The sequence below is a fragment of the Aulostomus chinensis genome, chromosome 5 (assembly GCF_037954235.1).
Source record: "Aulostomus chinensis isolate RoL2024-O1b breed Wild chromosome 5, RoL_Achi_v1.0, whole genome shotgun sequence".
Classification (NCBI taxonomy): domain Eukaryota; kingdom Metazoa; phylum Chordata; class Actinopteri; order Syngnathiformes; family Aulostomidae; genus Aulostomus; species Aulostomus chinensis.
In genome coordinates this window covers 29,977,353-29,996,805 of record NC_141324.1, presented here as the reverse complement: position 1 = coordinate 29,996,805, position 19,453 = coordinate 29,977,353, and the positions used below count along the sequence as shown (strand labels likewise).

The 19,453-nt window shown below is 45.9% G+C and overlaps 1 protein-coding gene across 1 annotated transcript; it reads left to right on the top strand.

Annotated features, from left to right (window-relative positions):
* Positions 1 to 879: 879 nt before the first annotated feature.
* LOC147262120 (kinesin-1 heavy chain) lies at positions 880 to 19,229 on the top strand. Its single transcript, XM_086204530.1, has 26 exons — positions 880 to 1,251; positions 6,143 to 6,230; positions 6,363 to 6,436; positions 6,524 to 6,628; positions 7,151 to 7,199; positions 7,758 to 7,813; positions 7,908 to 7,995; positions 8,109 to 8,233; positions 8,338 to 8,442; positions 9,656 to 9,801; positions 10,038 to 10,186; positions 10,351 to 10,538; positions 10,973 to 11,041; positions 11,582 to 11,788; positions 12,235 to 12,378; positions 12,556 to 12,747; positions 12,838 to 12,955; positions 13,225 to 13,280; positions 13,581 to 13,690; positions 13,769 to 13,870; positions 13,954 to 14,014; positions 14,170 to 14,241; positions 14,449 to 14,553; positions 14,680 to 14,896; positions 15,131 to 15,266; positions 15,733 to 19,229. The coding sequence occupies exons 1-26, from the start codon at positions 1,126 to 1,128 to the stop codon at positions 15,734 to 15,736; spliced, it is 2,892 nt and encodes a 963-aa protein (XP_086060656.1). The 5' UTR covers positions 880 to 1,125; the 3' UTR covers positions 15,737 to 19,229.
* Positions 19,230 to 19,453: the final 224 nt, after the last annotated feature.

Genomic DNA, 19,453 nt, shown 5'->3' with positions numbered 1-19,453 from the left:
TATTTCATGAAGTGTCCGGAGGAAACAAACAACTCTTCAAGAAACACATTTCAAATAAAAAAAATACATGAAATACAAAAAAATTGTCACTGGACTTTTGATTTGCAAATTGCATTCTCATTTAACTTCATTGGCTGTTTAATATTTGAAGATTAAGTGATACTTTATTGATTAATTTGTTTGATGCAACAAAAAATACTTGGTTTTTGATTTTTGTACTTTGTGTATCACCGTTTGTATTGTCTTCGCAAAGAAAATCATGATTTACACGATTAAATCCCAGCAATATTGCGAATCGCCCCAGACAGTTTTATCTGCAGTTGCTTTTTTCTGTCAGAAATCTGCTTTTGAAACATTGTGATGTGGAGAAACTGGAAAAGACCCTCACTTTCCCACCGCTCCCTGATCAATGTGTACGATACATTGAAATATCGTCTAAACGTGATAAATTTAGGATTGTTTTTCTTCCAGTGTTGATAATTGGGACACAATTCTGCTGTCCAAGTCAGTGGCAACAACAACAGCGAGTCAGATATCCATCAAAATGATACCTTTGACAAGCAGGGCCTCTCATTAGGCCGATTAACGAACCTTGATTTTTTTTATTATCATCATTTATATCGATTTGGAAAAAAAGGTGTCTGAATATGGCAGTATTCTATTTTTTTTAGCCCAGCCCTGCGAACCATTTCCAGAGGAAGCCCCGGTAGTGGTGAGGTGTTCTTCGGTCTACCAATCACCTGAAATACTTCGAGAGGACAGTTCGGTATTTTATCATTGTGGTCTGGCGATTATCGAGAGCCTCGTTACAATAACACGAGCACGGGGCGGCGGAGGGCTGAGGTGACGTCATCGTGATCCACATACACAGCGGCGGCGGCAGCGGGAGGGGTGAGGTGGCCAGCCGCTCATCCACCGGTGTCATGGCTTCCTAACAGGAGGTGGGGGGAGTGAATGAGAGCAAAACAAGGATTTTTTCTCGAATGCCCGGACGGATAATCAGCCTTTCCAGACTCTCAGATCGGGATTGAGGGGCTTGGCCTCGTTTTTTTTTTTTTTGCCGCCCCCGGGATCCAGGATACACTTAAATTCTATTGTTGAATTCCTCTTGGTGAACCGTGGAAGATGGCCGACCCGGCGGAGTGCACCATCAAAGTGATGTGCCGTTTTCGGCCCCTGAACAGCTCCGAGGTGACCAGAGGAGACAGATACATTCCCAAGTTCCAGGGGGAGGACACCGTGGTCATCGGGGTGAGTTCTTTAGCTGGAGGAGAACTATTTGATGTCACCCTCGGGCGCAGTCAGCACTACGCCATTTTTGATTGTCTTGTAGCTACGGTAGTTAGCACCTTGGCTTGCTAGCTAACGTTAGCACCGATTGACCTGTCCGTTGTTGCGTTGCTCCTCTGGCCCTCAGCTATCAGCACTAACGGCGTCACCTGAAACTGTCCGTCACTCTTTTTTGACGAGTATCTGATTTCTTCCCCGATTCAACAAACACCTTTCAGTTGGACACGTTTCTGCCGGCCGGTCCCGATGCCTGGCGCCGTGAAATGTCACTGCTCGTATTTGCCCCGCCGCGGCTAACGAGCTGTCATTCAACGAAGCCGCTAACACATTTTAGAATTCCGCCTTCAAACCCTTCCTGCCGGGGTCAGTATTCCTGCCGCAGGGCCAGCTAGCAAACAGCCGCGCATCTGGAAAGATAAAGCTATTAATTGTGAACAGTTTGCGTCAGCAGAAATCGTAAGCCAGCTTTGATTTAGTTGTGGCTAACAGGCTAGGCCAGCTGGTAGTTGACAGATTAGCCGGCCTTGGCTAGCTGGCTAGTATTAATAAATGCTTAATTAAAGCTAACAGGACTTAACTAGCCGTGTGACTGGCTACTCAACCCACCTTTCTGAAGACCAGTGGGAAATGACGGAACTACTGAAGACACTACAGGGCGATAATGTGCTTGGAAGTAGGAAACGCAGATAATGACAACGTACTATCAATAACCTGTACAGAGACGTCCCAGTGGATGTCAGTAGGCCAGGACTCATTCTACTGGTTTCCAGTTAGTAGACCTGGGTGGAATTGATATTATAAACTTTGAGCAGACACCGTTTTCATTGTCTTTTATGAGCCACTTTCAAATCGTTGATCAAACTTTGATTGAATTGAATGTTTGGCCACAGATCTCTGCAGCTTGATAAGGGTGAGAAGGGCAATGCCACCGGCACCATTTTCACTGTGACAAAAGTAGGAAATGCCTTAGTGAATGTGCCGTGTTACCACCCTGGATCAGCTCTGCTAGAGTTGTTGCTGCATACTCAAACACACTTGATGCTTTGTCATAAAGTGTCGGAAGCCTCGCTTTCCTCAGCACTTAGGTTACGCTGTCATACAGGCGCGTGCTCCGTGCAGTTGTTGTTTGTGGCCGGATTCTAAGTTATTCATAAACGGAAGAGGGTTTGGTCTTGACTCCAGCAGCATAGAAGACAAGTTGGCATCTCAAGTTTGTACGTACACAAAGTCAACTGCACATAACTCTGAAAAATAGTGGTTAAACATTAGGTTTGCTCAGTGTCGGGGAGTCGTGTTCCTGGTGGACTTTGGCGCCTTTGTAAAATGCCCACCTTTGAGAGCACAGCTCTAAAAGAGTTTACAAGGCCTATAGAAACTGATCACACATTCCACTCACGATGCTGCCGTTTGGGCCGAGCGTATCCCAGTCACCTCATCTCTGGTGTTAAACCTCTAATTTAGGTGTTGAATTGAGAAAACAAGACGATTCATTGTGTCACGCTGAACAGTGAGGACTGTTACAGCTGCGCTGACTTTATGCATAGTTTTGCTGACACTGACTTCAGGCTGATAGCAAGCTTTACTGTCTGTTCCTCTCAGGCATGGTGTGGCCCAGCCCAGTTGCTGAGTGCCAGTCATAGTGCCAAAATACCAGCGCACATTGTAAAAGACACAAGTGTTGCCGAGCCTTGCAGCCTCTGCTGGTGCGTCTGCTTTGACAAGCACGGCACGCCAAGTGGCCGTAAGCAGCCGCGGCACAGTAATCCTCCCGTGTTTTCCATCCAGGGAGCTGGGGGAGATTATTATGTTGATGATCTTTGTTTTTGCAGATGCTCTTACTGACTCAATTAGCTCACACTTTGATCATTTTGGAAAAACCCGGGGTCGAAGCTGCTGTATTGGGGCAGAGGCAGTGCTCCATCCCCTGTGTAGCTGACCAATGCTGCTGTTGAGCTCTGGTGAGGAGGGGAGGGACGTTCACCTCCTGGGTCACACGCTTCCAGTAAAACCTCACTCAGCTGTGGCTCGCTTCAAAGGACAGCCCGCCTTTTGCCATAAAAAGTAAAATGAATATTTTTGAATGGGTGGCATGGTTGATACGCAGCCATGCTGACCTGTGTAATAGTGTGAGTGTTCAGCAGGTGAATTATTAATTCATCCATTACTTTCCTGCCAGTTGTGCACAGAAACTATCAGCTCCTCCCACATCACTTTAGCATCACATGCACTGTGAGAAACGATTGTTGAGGAGGTGCCTGGGCAGAGGGGGGATGATGAGATGCGTCAAGGTGTTTAATAAATAAGTATAAGGACGTGGCCCACCAGCTGTGATATTTGTTGGGAAAATGGCTTACTGGTGATGATGGGAGGCAAGTTATTAGGCATGTGAAAGAGTATGAAAAGTCATAGTTCTCCAGGTACATTGTTCCAAATATGCTTTGTTAAATAAAAGGTTGAAAATGCAGAGCACAAACTAGAGATGCAAAAACCAATTTATCAGTTGATGGAAATCAAATTGACTGTTTTGATAAAGGATTTTGTTTCAATCCTCTTTCAACAAAAATGTGATGCATTTACTGCATCTGGAATCTTAAATATGAGGGTTTGTGCTCTTTTTATTTGTCATTGTTGACAGTAAATGGAGAAATGTGGGGTTTTGTGCTGTCTGATGTACAAAATGTGAACTGAAATCACCAGGAAGGATAAAATCGACCTTAGCAGCCTGTCTTACTGAAGCGGGGAAACTCAGAAAATTCACACAATTCTGACCTATTTTGCCTAGCAACAGGAGTCCAATGAGGTTTCCTCCATCATACAGCAGGAGTCATGCGGATGCTGCAGAGTAACCTTGGAGTGTGTTGTCTCTCCTGAAGCGCTCAGCCTGGACAGTATCATAACAAAGTCATCTGGCAGCAGGAACCTGAAAGAGGACTGAAAACTCCAACAATGCGTCTCACCGTAATTACATTTTCAGCTTATAATCCCATTAGACGGCGGTAACGAGGCCAGCAGCAGCAGCAGCGATGATGTTAAAACATGGGCTTCGCCGTTGTTCTCTGACAGCGTTTGTCAGGGATGATGGTGGCTCAGCTTCCCGCTCCGAGCCAGGATGTGACTAGCAGGAGTGAGTTATCATGGTATTAAGATGCTGCTGCTCGTCTGTGTTGCAGTGAGATGGGGCCGTCTGTCAGGGGATTATGAGCTGGGGAGCAAATTGTGGACATTTCAGCTGTACTTGGCAGAAGAAGCCTGCTGAAGGTGCTCTGGCACATTGGTGCTGTGGTTCTGAAGGGGTTTGCATGTGTCAGTAGCCTTAAATCAGGTATCTCTTATCAGCGACTTCCTCAAGGCTACAAGGTGCTTAGACACATTGTCAGGCTTCAGTTGAGGCCTCCGCCTTGTAATATTAAACCTGGCAATAATGAATCACACAATATGTTCTAATCTTGTGTATCACCAGTGAACAGGGCTGCCTTGTTTTCCATCCTGCTCTTAAAACCCCACCCATCACGCTGGAGAGGAGATGAGTCAACTGGGACTTCAACCCTCTTCAGACGGCAGCACGCTGTCTCAGTGGAACCTCAGAAGTGCTTGTAGCATCACTTTCATAGCCCTGCGGTTGCTATCCTAAAAACAACTATTGATCGCTATCTCATTCTAACGGTGCTTTGAAGTTTTGCCTCGGCCATGACACAGTCAACAGTCAACGGACACGCCTACTTGTGTGAGGCAGACTGGCTCCAGAGTCGGTGGTAAAATCCCAGTTAAGGTCATTATAGAGACCGTGCAGAGTTTACTGTGCTGGTGTCCAGTTCAGATGGGATGAGAGATTAGTCGTATAGGCACACGGATGTTCAGGACAGTTGAGAACGTCAAATTGTGATACATAGGAGCAACCTTCGTGAGATCGGAGACGCTGGCGGCGAAGGCTGCACAGGTCATCAGAATTAATGGCTTTATGACCAACTTTGAAATCCCAGGAAGGAGAGACACTTGTTCAGGGCTAATAATGTGTCAGAGTAGCGTTTTGAATGCAGTATTGTGGTGCTGCACAGGTCCTGCCGACACAACCTGTCCTCCACAAGACACCTTTGTTTGATACAGAGCCACACAAAAGCCCATTAAAAGCAGAGTAATGATGGAGAACTTAACATTCCCTCTCACGTCACAAATCGCATTTGCAAGCACAATATCAGTCCAAACAAAAGCAATCAGATCAATTTTTTCCCTGGAATGTGCAGACCTACTGGCAGCGACCTCAGTGTTCCATGCTCAGCACATCCACTTGGTCCAGTTTTATCACAAGAAGCCAAAGTGAAGCAGCTACAGTAGTAGGAAGGGTCAGATGGCTGCGCCTTTAGCAACAACAACCACCTGGAGGTTTTCCTGGCACCGCCCATGTGAACAGGATCATTAGGGGGACATGTGTGACCCTTAGCCATGCTAACAGAGTAGTTGGAGTCTTGTCATTCTCGGAATGAGGGCTAATAGTTGAGTATTGAGTGTGTATGAAAAAATGTGCTGAGATTTCACTCTGAGAGGAGGGTGAATTGTCATTGAGTCATATATGAATGAAGAGATAAAACTGTCGTTCAAAGAAAAAAACTGCTGCGTGTCAGAGTCGTAAATTTGCATGAATAACCACCTCAGTTTCTGCTCAGAATTTTGGTCTGAACGGAAGGTAAAGCTCAGAGTTTTGGGGTCGACCAACTGTCGTGACACAAACTTGCCCTCTGGAATATTCCACTCATACAGAACATGTCACAGAATTCAGATTTGCGTGAGGCTGCGGGACACGGTGTGGCTTTGCTGTGTTGGCTGCTCCTCACTCTTCTTCTTCTCCTTGTCTCAGGGTAAACCGTACATGTTTGACAGAGTCTTTCAGTCAAATACAACACAGGAACAAGTGTACAACGCCTGCGCCCAAAAGATTGTAAAAGGTAAGTCATCACTTTCTTAGCCGTTAGTTTGAAGCCTTTGAACAAGAAGTGGTGGTTGCATCAACCGAGCTTGAAGATTATTAACCACATAAACCCCGTCGTTGCTTCTCTGTGTTCTGTGCGGTCTCGTAGATGTCCTGGAGGGATACAATGGAACCATTTTTGCGTACGGGCAGACATCCTCTGGAAAAACGCATACCATGGAGGCAAGCATGATTTCTGTTCTTATTTTTAAACCAAATCAATATTTTTTTTAATGTTTTCGCCTCATGATATTCTCTCTCCATTTTCAGGGGAATCTCCATGACACAGATGCAATGGGCATCATCCCCAGGATAGTTCAAGACATCTTCAACTACATCTACTCCATGGACGAAAACCTGGAGTTTCATATCAAAGTAAGAGGACAGAGGCACCGCAGATGAAGAGGCCGTTTTTCATTTTCTCAAACTCAAATTTTAGAGATTAAAAACTCAACGTTGATGGCTGACGAACCAGTTTGTTTTCAAACACAAACAGGGAGTCGAGCTCAAGTCACCTACTTCCTGTGTCGCAGTTTCCATTCTTCACTCTGAGTTGGCATTTTTTGCTGTTGACACAGAAAGCAATGGGTTTATGAGGGGGAAAAAAAATGGTCGATGAGAAATTGTGAAGAAGTTGTGTGAAATACAAAGGCCAGAGAAATTCAGTTTCATCAAAAAATGAATTTGGAGAAACAAAACTTTGAGCTCATTGTCGGTGCGCTTGCGTATTTTTCTGTGTTTAGGTGAAACTGCCGTCTAGACCTCTGGGATTTGGGATTTACTGGACTTTAGCTGTAATTCTCCTGTGTTCCGTGTGGGATGTGGCGCAGTAACGGTGATGGAAACTTGAGTTCATGTCAACTGCCAAATAATGAGCTTCTTTTTTTTTGTTCACAGGTTTCATATTTTGAAATTTACTTAGACAAGATCCGGGACCTTTTGGATGGTAGGTGGCTGTTGAGTGGGAGGGAACTCTGTATATGATAATTGTACCAGACAGTGATTGACAGGCATCAATCAATCAACTCAATTTCTACAGTCGGACATGACTGGCAACTTGACAAGACTGTAAAAACTACAAAAAAATGAATAATCAACAAACAGTGATCCTGATACTTGGCTTACCTGTTAATACTTAGAATACTCATCTACCGTAAAGTATGACGTACACGTGCACTGCAAATTTCAGGAGCGGTTGCTTTTCCCACAGAGCCGTGGATGACGGCCAGCCTGACTGGCCAGTGTGAAGCCGCCCTGGATGCCGTCTTTCTTAACTATCCTCTTTTACATACCAACTTAAATGAAACCTTTTTGTTGTGGTACATTTTTCAGTTTTCCAGTTTAAATGCTGTAAAAATGATTGACTTAGATAATTACTTCCAATTCAATTTTTAAAAAATGGACAAATGTAAAGCAAAGGAAAATGACATAAACATATAAATCATGCGGTGCATCAGTGGAGAAATACAGACTTCCCTGACACGTGTTCTCTTCTCATTTCTAGTGTCAAAGACGAATTTATCAGTGCATGAAGACAAAAACAGAGTACCCTACGTCAAGGTGAGACCAAACTTCTTGTCACTTGGTAAAGATTGTGGTAGAACTTGTTCAGGCGAAAAATAATCCCTCCTCATGTTCTGGCTGTGTTTTTCAGGGCTGTACTGAGAGGTTTGTCTGCAGTCCAGAGGAGGTGATGGACACGATCGATGAAGGAAAATCCAACAGACATGTAGCAGTTACAAGTAAGAAGTCAACTCTGTTTGTAGCCGCTAATCTGCGGGAGAAACGCCAGCAGTCGGTGTAGAAGTCTTGGGAGGTCACTATCTTCTGACCAACGACTGTGTTTTCTCTTCAGACATGAATGAGCACAGCTCCCGGAGTCACAGTATCTTCCTGATAAACGTCAAGCAGGAGAACACCCAGACCGAGCAGAAGCTCAGCGGCAAACTCTACCTGGTGGATCTGGCTGGGAGTGAAAAGGTATCAATAATGGCGGGATAGCTTCATTACAGTCCAGGTGATACTTGTGTACTTATGTGTACATATGTACAAGAACTTCACGTGATTGTCTTTGTGGAATTCAGGTCAGTAAAACAGGAGCGGAGGGAGCTGTGCTGGATGAAGCTAAGAACATCAACAAGTCTCTGTCGTCCCTGGGGAACGTCATCTCTGCTCTGGCTGAGGGAACGGTCAGTACCTCCACTGCATCTCCCTCATCTAATATGGGGTTTGGGCTTGCAGGGATGTTGAATATGTCGTGCCGTTGTCCTGAAGGGAAGCTTTTACTGTGACTGTAACACCTGGACCACGCTGGGTTTGTCTGCAGTGTAGGACATCAGCAGGGTGGAGCAGGATTTTGAAGCTGCTACTCTGGCCGCCCGCAGCGCAAACAGAGCTGTTTCTATAAAGTGTCTGTCATTTAAAATGTCTGGAGGAAAGCGTCGCTGTGCAGTGAGGAAAGAGAAATTGAACTGCTGCGGACAAATCGATCTCTCACTCCAAGTTGCGTGACTGCTTCGGTCAGGATAGCTGCTGTAGCTGATGGTAATTTTTACTGATTGTAGCCACCGACGCTATGCTCACATTACGTTTCAGTTTCAGAATTTTCCTCTGCAATGAGCTCGGATCCGTGTGTGGCATAACCATCAGCTCCATAAGCAGAAGGAGTGTTGGATGATCTGTTGTTACCTTGGGGCTTTTTGTTTTTGTTGTTTTTTTCCCCCAAATATTATAAATGACAGAACACCAGCATGTTCTTGTGTGAAATTACAATATTTATACATCCACAGTACCTTGGAGCTGCCGAATCAATTCTGCAGATCGAAATTCTCCTTCCAGCAATGTTTTCCTAAGCTGTTTAATAGTGATTTCACCCTTTTCACTTTGATCAACGATCACATTGTCTCAGGGCCCCTTCGCTCTGTAAACAACCTGGGGCGGTCAGCCACTGATATATTTGTGATGGTCTAAAACAAACCAGCTATTGTACAGAAATCTCTTACTCTTGGCTGAGTGTGGTATTTACAGATCAGAGCAGGCTGCTGCTGCTCAACCTGCTCCATCAATATTAAACATGTTTGAAGATGTACGTAGCTGCAGTTTGACTTCCTGCTGGCTTGGTGCTGGTGACCCTTTTTGTTCTAGGACAGCCGTGGTGTGTCATTACAGCAGCTTAGTGCTTTCAGTTGGATTCTCTTCTCTCTAAACTGTAGTCGTCAGGTGTAGCAGCTGCAGATGCTCTTCCAGAGGGACGAGTACATATTTCATCAACTTTTCAGGAAATAGAAATTTTGGACCTGACTTTATTGTAAGATACCCAATGTGAAAGGTCTCTGTTTGATTTCATATTTCCCTGTTTGTGTGTGTGTGTGTGCGTGTGCGTGTGCGCGCGCACCTCACTAGGCCTATATCCCGTACCGAGACAGCAAGATGACCCGTATCCTGCAGGACTCGCTGGGTGGGAACTGTCGAACCACCATCGTCATCTGCTGCTCACCTTCCTCCTTCAACGAGGCTGAAACCAAATCCACCCTCATGTTTGGACAGAGGTTGGTAGACCAGCTGGGATCAACTGGCTGGATCCCACATTTCTAACCAGTGAAACCAAACTAGCATGTATCTCGTGTAGCATGAACACCACAGCGATCAGACAGATGGCAAAGATTGTGTAGGGTGGTGTTGGCTCGGCACGTGTAGCCACCTTTTTAAATTACCATTGATGCACAACAGCCCCTCATTCGAGTTGTTAGAATTGTACAAAATTGTCATTTTCCTCAACACTCAGAGCAAAGACCATCAAGAACACTGTCGTGGTGAACATCGAGCTGACAGCAGAACAGTGGAAGCAGAAGTACGAGAGGGAGAAGGAGAAGAACAAGACCCTGAGGAACACCGTCACCTGGTTGGAGAACGAACTCAATCGCTGGAGGAACGGTGAGTCGATGGACTTGACAGGTTTGAATAAACTGCATCTTTGTGGTGTTTGTGGCCACAATTTTACTGTTGTTTGCCCCCCCCCCCCTTTTTTTTTTTGAATATCACACTCAAGTTCTAAACTTGTTATCCACTTGCTACATGATGGTGTGCTCTCCTCCCAGGTGAAAGCGTTCCGTTGGAGGAGCAGTTTGACAAGGAGAAGGCCAATGCCGAGGTGATGGCCCTGGACAACATACTCAATGACAAGCCGGCCTCCACGCCCAACGTGCCCGGTGTTCGCCTCACCGACGTGGAGAAGGACAAGTGTGAGGCGGAGCTTGCCAAACTCTACAAGCAGCTGGATGACAAGGTGAGGGGAGACAGCATCTCCGCAACAGGAATGGGTGGATGAAGTGTAGAAAATGCTTTGAAAGCGCTTTAATTTGACCTTTTTAATCTCTTTTCTCTGCACATTCTATGAATGTGTGTCACTGTTATTCATCTCCTTTGAGACGTATGACTGCTCATTGTGATAGCGTGTTTTCAATCAGGATATCTGCTTCCTCAACATGACACTTGGTATAGAAAGGGAATAATTTGGTTTGATAGACTCTTTTATTCATGTGTTTACATTCCTGATCCTAAGGACACATTTGACAGGGACATTTGAAAATGTTCTGATGTTCATTATGAATTAAAATATGAAAAGATGTTTTCAGTCCTACACCTTGTAGATTCTGCCTCCAAAGAGACCTGCGGGGATGCGTGTGAATGCTAATGCTGCTGCATGTCTGCTGTGTGCAGGATGAGGAGATCAACCAGCAGAGTCAGTTGGCTGAGAAGCTGAAGCAGCAGATGCTGGACCAGGAGGAGGTGAGCGCTGTTCCAGCTGCAGTGAATACTGCAATCTGTGATGGCCAGGAAAACCTAGCGTTTAATGGGATCCATTCATCCATCCAGTTTCTATGCTGCTTATCTGTTAAGGGTGGGGGGTGGAGCCTATCCCAGCTGACATAAGCGAGAGGCGGGGTTCACCCTGGACGGGTCGCCAGTCCGTCGCCGTTTTTTATGAGATTCACTTCAGTTCTGTCGGTGGTCATATTTTTACTCTGTGGTTTTAACTTGGAGATTTAGACTTTTTACTCTTCAAACATCTCTTAGTCTCCAACCAACCATCTGCGCGCCACTAAGTCTTGCCTTTCATTGATGCGTCTGCGGCTGTGACGCTTTCACAACTGCTGCCATCATCTTTCCAGTGTTTGAATACTCAACAAGATGTGTCAGGACAAATCTCGTTTGTTTTTGGGAGCTGATTAGATAGATGATAATTGCTCGTTCAGCAGGACTGTAACGAAGACTTGCTGCTGCTTTTATGTGTTTACATTCAAATGACATAGTAACTCTTCCCTGCAGCTTCTAGCCTCCTCACGCCGCGATCATGAGAACCTCCAGGCAGAGCTGAACCGTCTGCAGGCGGAGAACGAGGCCTCCAAGGAGGAGGTGAAGGAGGTGCTGCAAGCTTTGGAGGAGCTCGCCGTCAACTACGACCAGAAGAGTCAGGAGGTGGAGGACAAGACCAAGGAGTTCGAGGTCATCAGTGAGGAGCTCAGTCAGAAATCGGTGAGCCAGTGGTCAATGTTAACATGGCTGACGACGCTGTGGCTTGAATACCATCACGTCTCTTGTCCTTGATTCACGCTTTGTTGATGCATGGAGCAGACAAGCAACGCTATAATTAACTTGTATCACACTCAGGATTAAAGGGGATGACTGACACCTGACACCTGACACACACACACACACACTTTCCGCTCCCCCTCACATTACTTCATGTTTGGTTTATATGCCAACGTTGTTACGTTCTGTCTCAAGTCAAATGGAGAACAGCTGTCGGCCCGATTCTACACAACTTATGGAAAGGACCACTGTAGCATTGGGAGTTATCTCAATCCATTGCAGCCACAATTTCAATGTTTTTAGACATAAAACAAAAGAAGGAAAGCAACAGTAGAAAAATGTGTATGATGTATGTATATGTGTCAGAAAGGTGTTTTCCTTCTCTGCAGTCCATCCTGTCGTCCCTGGACTCTGAGCTCCAGAAGCTGAAGGAAATGTCCAACCACCAGAGGAAGAGGGTAACCGAGATGATGTCATCACTGCTTAAAGACCTGGCTGAGATCGGTATCGCCGTGGGCAGCAATGACATCAAGGTACGGAAAAGGTTTCTGATGGCTCAGTCTGTGAATGTTCTAAATCCAAATGTAAACTCAAATTGTGAAATAGAGAAAACGTCGGATCTTCTAATAAGACATCACTTTCATGTTGCAAGTGTCCAGAGTGTCGACGCCGTCTCCTCCTCACCCTCCTTCCTCCTTTTGTCCCTCCAGCAACATGAAGGCGGCAGCGGTCTGATAGATGAGGAGTTCACAGTGGCCCGCCTCTACATCAGCAAGATGAAATCAGAAGTGAAGACCATGGTGAAGCGCTGCAAGCAGCTGGAGAGCACCCAGTCAGAGAGCAACAAGAAGATGGACGAGAACGAGAAGGAGCTGGCCGCCTGCCAGCTACGGATCTCCCAGGTACGTCAAGAATAACCACCAACAGCACTGTGACCTACGTTCAGGGAGAGGGAATTCTGAATTCTTGAACATGATGTCCTCTGTTGGCAGCACGAGGCTAAAATCAAGTCCCTGACCGAGTACCTGCAGAACGTGGAGCAGAAGAAGAGACAGCTGGAGGAGAACGTGGACTCTCTCAATGAGGAACTTGTCAAGCTCAGTGCTCAGGGTACGTCTCCCTCTGACTCCACCTCAGAACGTAAACGGGAGGAAGTGAATCCTAACTGGAGCTGTGGACTACAGCTAATGAAGGCTCTCTAGATCGGTGCTGGGATCGTTTGCCAGCCTGTACAAGAGCCAACAAGCTCTCAGCTGAGCCTCATGCCAGATGAGACGAAAATGGAAGAACAAAAACCAATCCAGCAGATTAAAGACAGCAGATACAAACACGTCTCTGTTCAACACCAAATGATGGCTGCTCATGTTTGTGTTTTACAGAGAAAGTTCACGCCATGGAGAAAGAGAATGAGATCCAGACGGCCAATGAAGTCAAGGTATGTGCCTCGGCCTCCTGGACACACTACAGGTTTTCAGAAATGTCTCGTTCAGACGTTCTGATTCAGCTCAGTGTTGCCACAATGAGTCATTGGAAAGCTGTAAATGTGGGAATAACACTTCAAATCTGGAACCACCACAATAAAAATATTCGTCCTAGCATGGTCAGTATCAAACCTTGTAACTTCCAACAATCTCAGGCAGAACATTTTACTATCCCTCCTCTCATTTTTGTCTTCCCTTCACTTACATTTTAAGTATCCAGTAGTACATCGGTAATATGTGCTCCGTGTGTACAGGAAGCGGTGGAGAAGCAGATTCACTCCCATCGTGAGGCTCACCAGAAGCAGATCAGCAGCCTGAGAGATGAGCTAGACAACAAGGAGAAACTCATCACGGAGCTGCAGGAGTAAGACTTCAGTTCCCCCCTGTTGTGGCTCCTGCTGCTGCTGGAGAATGAAATGTTAATACTTGTGGTCTGTTGCAGTCTGAACCAGAAGATCATGCTGGAGCAGGAGAGACTCCGAGTTGAGCATGAGAAACTCAAATCCACCGACCAGGAGAAGAGCCGCAAGCTGCATGAGCTCACGTGAGAGAGAGAGACACACACACACAGTTGTCCACTGATCATTTTGACACACAATAAAACTCTTCTTTTTCGTGATTGTTCAGGGTGATGCAGGACAGACGGGAGCAGGCCAGACAGGACCTGAAGGGTCTGGAGGAGACGGTGGTGAGTTGACGGTCAACAACTGTAGCCTCATGTCAGACGAGGGCTTTTTAACACTTTGACAAGCAACTGCTCTTTGGATACACCGCTGTTTTGTGGGTCTGTTTCAGAAATGATCATTTTTCTGACTTTGATGTCGTATGACCTGTCCCTTCTAGGCCAAGGAGCTGCAGACGCTGCATAACTTGAGGAAGCTCTTCGTCCAGGACTTGGCCACCAGAGTGAAAAAGGCGAGCCACTATGCTTCCATATTTTAGTCAAGAAAAAAGGGGGAAAAAAAAAATCTTGGATTCAGTTTACGAGTAAAGACACAGATAAAACAACGGATAAAAATGTCAGCCCTGTCATAAACCGGAGCCACAGATGAACAGAGATCTCATGCATCACAACTTCTCCCCTCCTGATTTCTTACACGTGAACTCTGGTTTGATCCGCAGAGCGCTGAGATGGACTCTGACGACACAGGGGGGAGTGCAGCACAGAAGCAGAAAATTTCCTTTCTTGAGAACAATCTTGAGCAGCTCACCAAGGTTCACAAACAGGTAGGCGTTCACGAACCTGCGGCCATGTTGGAGGTCCCCCCCCGTCACTCCTCTCCAGTTATCAGCCCTCATCTTTGCCTCTGTTTAGAGGGAAGTGTTTTCAACTGGTGTCAACTGTCCCTGCAGCTGGTGCGTGATAATGCAGACCTGCGCTGTGAGCTTCCTAAACTGGAAAAGCGTCTTCGTGCTACGGCTGAGCGGGTCAAGGCCCTGGAGTCTGCTCTGAAGGAGGCCAAGGAGAACGCCGCCCGCGACCGCAAGCGCTACCAGCAGGAGGTGGACCGCATCAAGGAGGCCGTCAGGGCCAAGAACATGGCCAGGAGGGGGCATTCGGCCCAGATCGGTGAGTACACATCATGTCAGTTCGTCGGGGCAGAAGAAAAGGTGGTAGTTATGTCGTTAACAACAGATGTTGCTCCTCTTCGCTCTTCAGCAGCATTCAGCTGTTGTGTTTCATGCAGTCCTCATTTTCATTTGAGTGACAGGCCTGCATACGCAACTCAGTTTATTAGGTTTCACTTAACTGTCAAAAGCTTTGGGGGAAGAACCCAGTCCTCACTCTGCTCCTCCTCCTCAGCCAAACCCATCCGGCCCGGACAGCAGCCCGTGGCATCTCCCACTCATCCGAACATCAACCGCAGTGGAGGCGGTTTCTACCAGAACAGCCAGACGGTGTCCATCAGGGGGGGCGGCAGCGTCAAGCCCGACAAGAAGTATGTTGACGACGGTTGAGTGTCTAAATGATGCGATGCAGTAAATGTTGTGTTTGACTGGTGAAGACAAGCTTTAGAGGAGCAGTCAGCTTGTTAGGAATACTTTGATGTAAAAGAGTCATTTATCAGAGTCGAGGCGCTGTCATGGCGGAATGATGGTCGAAGAACGAAACTACAACTATGATTTGTTTCATTGCAGACATCAGAGTGAACAGAGGAGTGTGTGTGTGTGTGTGTGTGTGTGTGAGGACGGAGTTTATCACAGGAAAACAAAATGTTCCAGAGTCACCTCATTTATTCTGATAGATGTTGTTGTCGGGTAGAAACCCTCTCATGAACAAACGTACACAATAAAGTAAATCAGAGTTCATTCGAGTGCTGAAACACCTCAAATTTAATTGTTTAGAAATGTCATGGTTGTAAATGGACACCGACTTTTAACGCCAACCTTTCTCTGTGCCTGCAGCTGAGGAGCAGCGGGACAGAAGGACGAACCTACAGGAGACAATATCACCCCCCCCCCCCCCGCCCCGTCATTCCATTACAGCGGACAAGCTCCTCGTCACTGCTGCGGAGCCGCGAAGGAGTTTCTGAATTATAAATATATATATAAATATTCCTGGCCTGTACAGCTCCAACCCTTCACACCCCCCCACACTTCCCCCAACTCTCATCACCTCCTTATTTCTCTTCCTGGCTATAATAACAAAAAGACAAGAATTGAATTTACGAAGGTGAGATAATAATCGTCTCCACTCAACCAAACGCAGTCTTGAGCGCAGCCTCGGAGAGCGAAACCACGCGCGGCCTGAATGTGTTTTTGTTTTTCTGCACACTCTGTCGTCATCCGTGGTCGTGTGAGTCGTTCTGCACCGCGCCGAGCTGAATGTACTGGTAGCAGGACGGGGAAACGGTAATATCAAACATTTCAAACTAAAAAAATAAGAACAAAAAAAAAAATGCAAAAAAGACCAAAAATAAAAAGGAGACCCTATCACGAGACATAGCTCGACCCTATAGGCTAACCTCTGTACATTTCAACGTTAGTACTATCGGTTGTTAACCTCACTTTTTCTCATGTTAGATTTTACAAGCTTCTTAAAGCAAAAAAATACAACAAAAACCCTGTACGGTTTGGAATTGACTAGATGGCATCGAGCACTACTGTTGTGTCCAGTCTTGTTGTACAGATGTAAAATTGGCACTACTGCACACGCCTCCCTGGTGAGAGCTGTTTGGTGATCGGGGGGTGGCTGACAAGAAGGACGAACACATTAAAGCGATACTCGCCTCAAAAAGTATTTTGCTGTTCAGGTGCTCAGAATAGACGCCTTGAGCTCACAAAGATGTTTTTCCTCCTGCCTCACCCCTGCAGAAGGAGCCAGCCAGTTAGCTTCAAGCTAACGGTTGTTAACAACAGCAGAACTGTCCAGAAATGTCAGTTTACAAACTCTCAAACTCATCACGCGGTGTTGTCCTCAACTAAGCTTTGCTGTTGTTAGTTGTCAGTCTCTGTTAGCTGCAAGCTAAACACCCGTGACTGGCTCTTCCTGCCCTCTGGAGTCAGAAGGAAGCAATGCAGGAGGAACTCAGGAGACCCGTTAGTGAATACCAGGAAGGCAAAATAAAGACTTGGGGCAAGTATTTCTTTGAAGACATGCAGGAGTGTAGTGTAGATGTATTTAACTAAGTACCTGTGGAGGCCAATTGTTTTTAAGTTAAAATGAAACGTATACTCGTCATTGGTGAGAAGGATGTAAAGAATGTAGAAAGGAAGGAGGGCAAAGAAGAGAATGATCCGGTTAACACAACCAACTTCCACTTTTAAGCCTAGCCGATGCTACGTAGCTAAATGTACTGTTTTTACTTCTCGGTGGTTAATTATGCTGTGTTAATGGACGCTATTTATATCTGCATATTGGAGCACATAGACGTCAGGCCTGTAGACTGAGATAGCACACAGTCCTGTCCTGTCCTGTCCTAGCTGGGTCGCTGTCACCAGCTCGTCCCCATCATGTGTCGCCCTCACTCACCTCGTCAGGACCTAATTATGTCCTTCAGTAGTAAACCTGACTGCCCTATCATGTTCTACTCAAGGGTGCCTCGCTTCTATTTTTTGTCCCTCCCCCCTTGTTTTTCTTGTTGTTTCTGACTAGCGGTAGAACCTGTAACTGTATGTGCCCCTTTGATTTGCAGAAAGCTACGTGTTTTCGCTGGGATGTATGTACTGTATCACTTTAATTGTTCCATAGATTGTGTAGATGCATATTATGAAGGGGCGGCAGGTGGAAGGTGTCAAATCCGACCTTTGCTGCTGATCAGCCAATCAGGAGGGCAGGGTCGAAGGTTGCGCAACATCTGCCATCACCTGGAGGAAGGGTTTATTTAAAAGTCTAGTTGAGGGGTGTAGGATTTATTTGGTGTTTGTTTATAATGTTATTGTGTTTTTAATGGTTTTTCTCTCCCCTCTTGATTCCACCACACTTGTTCTGATTTTGTTTCTTTTCGTTGGTTTGTTTTGTACCCTCCGAAGCCCCAGTGCATTGGCAGAGAGCTCGATGTGATTGTAATCCCAGCATGAGAACACTGACATCTTGTGCAAGTGCAATATACTGTAAAATACACTGTGTGTCAGTGGGCTGGCAGGTGTGATGGGCGTGTCTTCAGCAGGAACGCTGCCATGCAGAGGCAGACACCAGGCCCTCCTCTCTGCTGCCTGCTGTTCCACTCACTTGTGCATTGGTGTGTATTTCCTCCTTAAAAATGCAGTTTCTGCAAAACTGAAGCCTGATTCATGAGTTTATAAAACAATATCAGTTAAGTTGGATATTTAACATGACATTTAACCCATGAAGTATACTTTGTCCTTCAAGTACTCACAAATGGGTGTTTTGAGCCCCCCGGATGACTTCTTCGTGACTCCAGACAGCAGAGCAAGCCAGCCGCGTGGATCTAGCTTGAAGCCAGTGGTTGCCAACAACAGCAGAACTCTCCAAAAATGTCTCTCGTGAACCCTTAAACACATCATTGGCTTTTTTTGAGCTCAAATCGAAGCGTTTGTGGGCAAGGGTTTGTGACCAGAACAGTCTGGATGGCGTTAGCCGCTGTTAGCTTCAAGCTAGAGCCACGTGGCTGGCTGGCTCGCTCTGCTTTCCTGAGTCAAAAAGAGGTAATGCCATGCGTGGGGGGACAAATCTTTATGAGCCCAAGACATCGATTTGTGTGTTCTTGAAAGGCAAAATCCACTTTTTGGGTGATGTATTGGTTGAAGTACAGCCGTGCTGCGATCAGTGGAACAGGTGTAGCTTGGAAAGAGGGACGGGAGGTTGGTTCTCTCACAACCTGCCATCCTAGAACAGAAACATTTGCTTTTACAGCACTTCCTTGTAATATCTGCACTCAGAAAACACTCCGCATTTGTTTTAGACTGGAGGCAAGAGAAGTTTCCAAAGCCCTGTACATGGAACTGTGGTCTCACAGCTGTGAAAGCAGTAACGGGGATCTTCTACGAGCTGCAGGGAGGAGCAGCTCTGGCATATCTATGACAGGACAGCGTCTGATGTCCATCAAGGTGGATTATTCCCTCTGTGTAATCTAGATTAGGTAAAAACTTTGCAGCATGGACCTCAAAAAGTTTCTCCCACCAAAACTGGATATGAAATGGGGAAAAAAATAGTAAATAAAACAGGAACGAATATTTGTGGTGTTTATCTAAATGGAGTTTTGCTTTAGTTCTAAATTTAAAAAACAAAGTGTCGCCACTTTTTTTATTACTGTGTAATAGTTGGTCAATTTTTAAAGGACGGTTTTTGGGGATCCCTCAGTGGACAAGGTACTGGATCATTCCTGGGTCACTGGGGCACACAGGGCTCTGATATGATGGGACGGTAATGAGATCACGGTTTTGGATTGACTGCATGATGTAAATGTATGTGTGATTAAATAATTATGAGAAAACACTAATCACTCTCCCGCTTACGTTTGTTTGACACCTGGAAGTAATTCTGAAACTCCAGAAGTTTGGCGTCACCAATTCATCTCAATTACCTGATAAAAGTAGTGTGATCAATCGAAAACGCTGGGGCGTGTTCCCGGTGTGAGTTGTCACATTTGCCTGGGTGAGATCTGAACAGGTAATTAAAACGGTGATGTCATTGTTTCACTTTGGATTGACTCTCATTGAGCCG

Bases quoted from the DNA above. Each gene is read 5' to 3' on its own strand.
- LOC147262120 (XM_086204530.1), top strand. From the start codon at position 1,126: ATGGCCGACCCGGCGGAGTGCACCATCAAAGTGATGTGCCGTTTTCGG. The intron at 7,996-8,108 runs GTAAGAAGTCAA...TTTTCTCTTCAG, and splicing joins CAGACATGTAGCAGTTACAA to ACATGAATGAGCACAGCTCC. The intron at 14,242-14,448 runs GCGAGCCACTAT...TTTGATCCGCAG, and splicing joins TGGCCACCAGAGTGAAAAAG to AGCGCTGAGATGGACTCTGA.